The 8,034-nt window shown below is 42.2% G+C and overlaps 1 protein-coding gene across 1 annotated transcript in view; it reads right to left on the bottom strand.

Moving 5' to 3' along the window:
* Positions 1-8,034, bottom strand: part of CD226 (CD226 molecule) — a 59,413-nt gene that overhangs the window by 4,171 nt on the left and 47,208 nt on the right. Inside the window, exon 4 of the mRNA XM_003788458.3 lies at positions 3,730-3,835. Within this exon, the coding sequence (XP_003788506.3) occupies positions 3,730-3,835 (106 nt within the window). The remainder of the gene's footprint in view (positions 1-3,729; positions 3,836-8,034) is intronic.

Raw genomic sequence — 8,034 nt, 5'->3', positions numbered from 1 at the left:
TCTGCTCAGGGCGGGGCACGCAGGTGATGGGTACTGACTCTGCTCAGGGCGGGGCACGCAGGTGATGGGTACTGACTCTGCTCAGGGCGGGGCATGCAGGTGATGGGTGCTGACTCTGCAGTTTCTTCTAGTCACTTTGAAATCTTCCTATCATGAAACAAATATTACCTTATTCTAGGTGCATTTATTTATTATTATTTAAGCCAATTATTCTTTATTTATTCTATCCATGAATTTATTATATTCAAGGCATGTTTCTAGGTGTTTATGTAAATTAAGTAATCTGTTCTTCAAAATAAATCCACAACACAGATGCTATTATTATCCTCTTTTTACAGATGGGGAAATTAAGGCCCAGATCATGACCTTTGACCTTTTGTAAAATCATGGTTCACAATGCCTGCTGTCTCGTAATATACAGTTAACTTTTCCAAATGGGAACAAATGTATCCACCTGCAAACACACACACACTCATCAGTAAGCCTGGAGTACAGAGTGTGACAGAGCCAAGTGTGAGCTTGGAGGACCTGTGCTTCACTGGTGCTCTGAAATTTACTATCTAATTATTTACATCTCTAAAGTTTAGTCCTTTCTCTGTAAGATAAAAATAGTAGACAATCACGATTTGTTGTAGGTTGACCAGCTGTTCTGGTTTGCCTGAAACTAAAGTTTCTCAGGGTGGGAGGGACTTTCAATGCCAAAACCTGGACCGCGCAGGTAAACCAAGGCGTTCTACTCATTGTGAACATCATCACTGACAACAAATGTAAAATAAGTATCTACCATCTTGGTCTCTCAATGCTGGGTTTCTTCCTACACGCACAGGTGTCAATCTGCAGAATATGTTTTGGGTCGTCTGCTCTTACCAGTGCTTCCCCTGCCCCAGCTCGTTCAGTTCTTAATGTCTGTTCTTATCTCTGCATGAAAACCACACAGGCCAGGAGCCGCGAAACTGCTCCCGCTGCCCCTGACACGCAGGCTGCTCCACACGGAGTGTGAGAAAGAGCTGGGTCTCACTCAGACCTACCGTCTGATGTGTTCTGGCCTCCAGCCAAGTCAGTGCAGCTGAAGAAACAAGATTACTAAACAGTGGGTAAAATGGAGTTTAGGAGGTCACTGTGGAAGCCCTTGGGTCGTTTTTCAAGGCGTTTCCATTGGAAATAACATCCACAAATTCATACAAGCGACAAGGCAGAAAGAACAAGCACCTCCTCCTTTGTGGTGTCCTTCCGTGATTATGAATTCAAGCCCACTAATCTTCCTTTATCACATTTAACCAAGCGGGACAATATATTCTACAGTTCAGTTTAGCTATTCATCTAACAGTGATGCATTTTCATGAAGCACAGTCCGTCCTGCCTGACTGTGAGCCACGTGCTGGCTCCAGCCTCTCGCGCTCCCATCACTGCCCTGGGCGGACTTTCCATCACCACGGAGAAGCAGTGAAGTCCCTGATGCCAGTTAATACCTGAGTTCCTTCAATTGCCCGGGGGGTCCTCCTCATAAAATTTTCACCCAGGCCAATTTCTTCAAGTGTTTTCCCAGCACTTTCTTCTAGTATTTTTATAGTTTCATGTCTTAAGTTTAAATCTTTAATTCAGTGAGAGTCTATCTTAGTTAGTGGTGAAAGGTGTGGATCCAGTTTCAGTCTTCTGTAGGTCACCAGCCAGTTAACCCAGCACCATTTGTTAAATAGGGAATATGAAACTAATTTATAGCTTTCATAGGAAAGTTATAACCCAATTTTAGCCCAAGAATATGGGGAAAGGGGAGAGGGAGGGGAGGGGAGGGGGGAGGATAGGTGGAGAGAGGGTGATTGGTGGGACCACGCCTATGGTTCATCCTATAAGGGTACATGTGAATCTTTCTAAATGTAGAATATAAATGTCTAAACACAATAACTAAGAAAATGACATGAAGGCTATGTTAACCAGTTGGATGAAAGTATTTCAAATTGTATATAGAAACAGCACACTATACCCCATGATAGTATTAATGTACACAGCTATAATTTAATAAAAAAAAAATACATGAGTTCCTTGCCTCAATTTACTAATTTCTGGTCACAGCAAGACTTGAAGTCATCCCGTGATGGAGAAAAAGGTGAAACAACTGTCTTGTGTTTCATTTAATTAGACCGATGCTTATTGAACATCCATTGTTTGGACAGATTGGTGCGAAATGCTATCAAAAGCTAAGAAAATGAATAAAACACAAGCCCCGACATTATGAATAGATGGGAATACAAGCATGAGAATGATTAAAATACAAAGCAGGATGTGAGGAGGAGCAGAGAAGTACAAGTTGATTCCAGAGGGTGACATCATGTCTATTTGCCGGGAGCAGGGAAAAGAGCAGACTTTACCGAGGGAGGGGACAGGTGTCCTGCATGGGAATGATGGTCAGGATGAAGGCCGGTTTGTGGGAAAGCAGCATTTTAGCAGCATTCCAGGGAGTAAGAGGGTTGGGTGTGTTGCAGTTTCAACAACATTTGTCAACATCGGGGGAGTAAATGAAGTAGAAAATATGAAAGACAACTAGGCTTTGGTCAGAACGCACAGCACCTGTGATGACAGGGTCAATGAGTTTTCTCCTTATTGTGGAAGCAACAGGAAGACAGAAAATGGTATTCTACAGGAGGGTGACATGCCAACCCAGCTTTTAGAAGAGGAACTAGGAAAAATTGACAGGGAACAGAGAGAAGATAAAACTGAGACTGGGTTGCAGAAGATTACCAAAATCTGGGGAGCAGAAATGGCAGCTTCCAATAAGAGAAAGAGGTCAAGGATACAGATACGAGACAGCGAAACCTACCAGAAATTCTGTGGACAAGCCGCTGGGAGAGGAATCCCTGAGAGACAGGAGACGGTCACTCACCCAGCGGACATGGATTAAGTGTCTATAATATGTCCGATATTAATAATAATATGTGCAAAATTTACACACGGAAAGAATGGTTCTTTCCTCCCTGAAGGGAGGATAACACTTTAGTTGGGATGCATAAGGAGTAATTCCAACCAGTCTGGTTACAGTTAAAAAATGCAGCATACACCTAGACAAGTGGGTTGGTAAACCTGGGAGAGCTAGAGGGGGAAGGAAGTGTCAACCAGGAATATTCTAGAAAATTCCTAACTGTGCCACAAGATAGTGAAAAGTGAAAAACAAACAAAAACTTCAATAGAGGCCAAATGGCTCCCTTCTGCCCTGCTCTGAGTCAGTGCCTTTCCTCGGCCATTATCGATAGCAGCACCCAGGTGAATAGACAATTATTTCAAATTATGCTGTTTTCTTATTAGAGTGTGAGCTTCCTTATGTCTTGTTCACTGTTGTTCACAATCAATATTTGATGAATGAATAAATTAAGGCTTTGTCACCATTAAACCTTGTTCTTATCCTTCTCAGACTCAATCTCTGTCTCTCTCTTACACACACCGGTCCTCACTAAGAGTCTTTTTCTTGGAGGAGGAAGAAGGTAGAGGGGGATTCAGAGCAGGTGTCAAGCAGCAGATGAGTGGGGTGAACTGCCACCGCCCACTAACTGTCGTGGGAACGTTCCTAGCTTCCCCATCTGATAGTACTATAAGTACTTCTCCTCCTTTGGATAAGAACAGTACACAAAAATATGTATACCTGAATGCTGAGACAGCTGGACAAGATACTGGGTAATTAAGAGAGCCTCTAGCATCACAATTACTCGAGGTGGACAAGATTTAAGCCGCGCGACTCACCTGTTATAGGAGATGACGGTGACGGTGACGGTAAACAGGGTGACAAACAGCAGCAGGAAAGCCATCCCTCCCGCCAGGAAGGGGATATATTGATTACTGGTTTCACCTAGGAGGAAAAAAGGAAAAATTATAGTAGGAATTAGGTAATTCAACCAAAGGCAGGAAAAAAGGAAGATGGGGAAAGGAAGGAATGTTCCTTAATCAGGACGTAGTAACGATTAAAAATAACTAAGATTCCGATAAAAAAATAGGATGAACTAAAGGACAAAGATAAATTTTCTTTTACAGACTTCTAAATATTTCTGACTTCTCAGATCTTTATTTGCCCCTTGATTAATCTGGGTTTAAAAAGAACAAGAATATAAAGGGTGTGGTGGTGCCTGTGGCTTGGTGAGTAGGGTACTGGCCCCGTATACCAAGGGTGACAGGTTTGAACCCAGCCTGGGACAATCTGCAACAAAAAATAGGCAGGTGTTGTGGCAGGTGCCTGTAGTACCAGCTATGTGGGAGGCTGAGGCAGGAGAATTGCCTAAGCCCAGGAGTTGGAGGTTGCTGTGACCTGTGTGACACCATGACACTCTACTGAGGACAATAAAGTGAGACAGAGTCTCACAGACTCTTTCTACAGAAGAAAAAGAAAAAGAAAATAACTATTGAAATAGTAAATAAATGACTTATTTTTATGTCTGACAAGTATATCCAACATACACTAGTATGTAACTTTGATGTTTATATCTCAAATTTTGTTTAAAAAATATTTTGACTCAATTCGTTAATAATTAAAAATAAACCCCAAAACATATGTTACCTCAACTCAGTGTTTAATTGGAAATTTACAATGGTCCAGGAATCTGAAATTCTCATCCTAGGTCTTTATACTACTTAGCAGACAGACCTCCAGAAAATTTCTTCACTTTCTCTGCACGAGACTTTTCATATGCCAAGTGACATTACATCATAGAATCGTGGCAAGAGTCTAATGATTCAATATTCAAAAGAGTGATGAACTATTGCTAGAGAAACATCCTCTCTGGACTGTGGGGGACATTTTTTCCTCAACTTATTGCTTCCTTCACACACCACTATTCAGCTACAACTTTTTTTCATGGTAAACTCAAGATCTAGACCCACTCATTCTTTCACAAGCTGTATTGCCTTCTTTTTAGCATTTCACGTATATACACACCACATGTTCCTTCCCCCCCCTCTGTTGATGGACACTAAGTTTGTTTTCCTAGCGGGTCTCTTGCAGACAGTGCTTCAGTGAGCATGTGAGTGCAGGTAACTCTTGAAGATACAGACTCATCTCCTTTCCGTACACTCCCAACCGAGGGATTGTGGGGTCATCTGACGATTCTGTTTTTAAGTTTTTGAGGAATCTCCATACCGTGTGAACAATGGCTGCACCAGCTAACATTCCCACCAACAGTGTATGAGGCTTCCCTTTTCTCCGCGTCCTGCCGACACTGGCTATCTCTCGTCTTGGTAACTGTGCATGCTCGCAGGTGTGAGGGGACGTCTCCCTGTGGTCCTGGTTTACATTTCCCTGGTGACCAGTGATGTTGAGCATCTTCACAAAACTATTGGCCAGTTTTATGTCTTTGAAAAAACATCTACTTGGATCTCTTGCCCATTTTTTAATTGGGTTGTTTGGTTTTAGTTTGGGGGGGTTGTTTGCTTTTTTTTTTAATTTTGGGTTTTTGTGCTATGAAATCCTACTATTTATGGCAGCATAGATGAATCCAGAGGATATGATGTTATGTCAAACAAGCCAGATACAGAAAAACAAATACTGTAGGATCTCAACTGCATGTGGAATCTAAAAATGTCTAATTCCTAAAAGCAGGAATATGATGGTGGCTGCCAGGAGCTGGGGGTGAAGAAAATGGAGAGTTGTTGGTCAAAGTGTACCAGCTTCAGGTTGCAAGATGAGCAAGTCCTAGGGACCTAATGTCCAGTGTGGGGAGTGATCGATGAGTTGATTTGATTGTGGTGACTATGTGTTTACATGTGCTAAATTATACATGCATTGTATACTTTGAATATATTCAATCTTTATCTGACAACTAAACCTTTTTAAAAAATTAAAGCAATTTTTTTCTTTGGGGAATTTGGTATTTTCAGAATCTTCTAAATGATGTGTTGCTTACATAATCAGAGAAAAAAATACAAAAATGTAAAGGTTTGCATGCTTAAAACAGAATATCCTACCAAGTTTTAGTGGTGATATTTAAAGTGCAGGAAATGCAAACCTTCTTTTTAGAAACAAACTCAGAATTCTTAATAATTAAAACCGCATTCTTTGTTAAGCTCTTGATTCTATGAATTTAGAAATAGAATTCTTGAAAGTATGGCCTGTCACGTTGCTCAATTATAAACACAAATTGCAAATGCATTCTTAATATGAAATTTGTTACCTATTTTAAACCTCTCCTAGCCATGTGTGACCTGTTGGAGTCAACCCCACTGAATCGATCAGTCTTTAAGCACATAGTAGTTCAAGCTGTACTGCATACCTGGCACTACAGATAAAGTGGTGGGTGGAAGCAAACTTGATACGTGATTTAATGGAGCTTACGTTGCTTTGAAAAGTACCAGACAATTTTAAAACAGGCAGGGAACAAATGTGGTCCCTTAAGAAACAGGAGCACGGAGGTCAGGTAGGGGCTCCATCCCAACCCAGTGTCCCAGCCTGCAGCCAACCCTGCTCTTCACTCCAGCCCCGCCCTCTGTGACTTCCTCAGAACCAGGCTGGTGCAAGAAACACACAACTTGCCAGACCGCATTCGTCTGGGGGCGGGGGCGGGGGGGCGGAGAAAAAAGAATAAGCAAACTGGTTGTGGATGCTTTGGGGTGTTAAACAATAGTTCACAACATTTGCTTTTTCCCTTAAGTTTTGCTAATAGATCTCAGGTTGAGTAATGTCAGTCCTCCAGCCCTTCTCTTTAAAAAAGAAAGAATTATTGTCTGTTTTCAGCAGTCACTTTTTGCTGATGTTTTCCACTTACATCCCCATGCTGGGTTGATTCATCGGAGGACAAAAGTGTCCTGAACCTTAAACCCATTATTTTTCCTCCCATCACAAAAGATAAATACAGTTAAAACAATTTAAAGCAAGTCAGTGAAATAAATAAATGAATAATTTACTCCAGGACTGTGACCCTCTAGGCTATGTTTTTGCCAGTGACAAATATTTATGGCTGAGTTATAAGCCCTTAGAGAAGGCTCAGGACAGAAGTGTTGCCAGATCCTTCCCTCAGAGCCAGGGGACGAGAGCAGCCACTCACATCTATTGCTCATCCTTTATTGGGGTGAGGTGAGGGGGGTAAAGAAACCAAGTAACTTAGAACCTTAATAACTAGACAAAAAAACAAGCTAGGGAACTCTCACAGATTTCCTCTCAGAACTATCATCATATCACACACAAAAACACACAGCAACCATTCTGAACACAAGTCAGTGAGCCACGGCCACATGTTGACACAAACACAGCGGTGAGACCCTGATGTACCAAGTTATGAACTCTTACCAAGCTGTTTGCACAGTGCTGCCAACAAAAGCTCGTGGCGGCAAGTGCATGAACTCAATCGTCAAACCTCCTATGATGACAGCTCTGATAGTCATTCCAAAAAACAAGTTCCGACACTGTATTAAAGGGTGGATGAGGCACTGGTGTCAGTGCACGGCTTCCCTGGGGAAGGCGCCCACAGTGATGTCCAGCAATGAGGGGGGTAGCACTTTCTCCAGGGTGAGTTGGTGGACTTGACTGTCCACCCTCACATGCGTCAAGGAGGTATTGACCTGGCAATATCATTCCAGGTTTTCAAAGGTCAGCTTTCTTGGTGCGAATCAGTTTTATACTCTTTGGATTTCAGAAACCTCTCCCTGTTTCACAGCAAGCAGTTTCTAGAGAATAAATTATTTTCAGAGAATTAAAGGCCCATGACATCAGCCTCTAATCCTTCTGAGTAAATAGCAACTGCTCCTCCTCAAAATAAAAGTATTATCAGACTTCAGCCAAGAAGCATGAGGTTCAGAGAACCTAAACCATTTTCCTGTCATGACAGAGCAAGCCAGGGAGGGAAGCAAGTTGCCAACCTGATGTACACATTTTGTTGTAATCTGCTTAAGTAGTTTCAAACTTTATGCCAGTTGAGACACATATAGTTTAAGACAGGAAATAAGTTTCACCCATGCAATTTAGTATGCCGGCGTTAGCTGTGTGTCATGGCACCGCAGTGGCGTCATGCAGTGCCCAGGGCGTTAGCTGTGTGTCATGGCACCGCAGTGGCGTCATGCAGTGCC

This window comes from Otolemur garnettii, unplaced genomic scaffold (genome assembly GCF_000181295.1).
Source record: "Otolemur garnettii isolate 467f Iridium unplaced genomic scaffold, OtoGar3 scaffold00027, whole genome shotgun sequence".
NCBI classification, from domain to species: Eukaryota; Metazoa; Chordata; class Mammalia; order Primates; family Galagidae; genus Otolemur; species Otolemur garnettii.
Note: the sequence above shows the minus strand (reverse complement) of the source record. Positions and strands in the feature narration are given on the sequence as shown.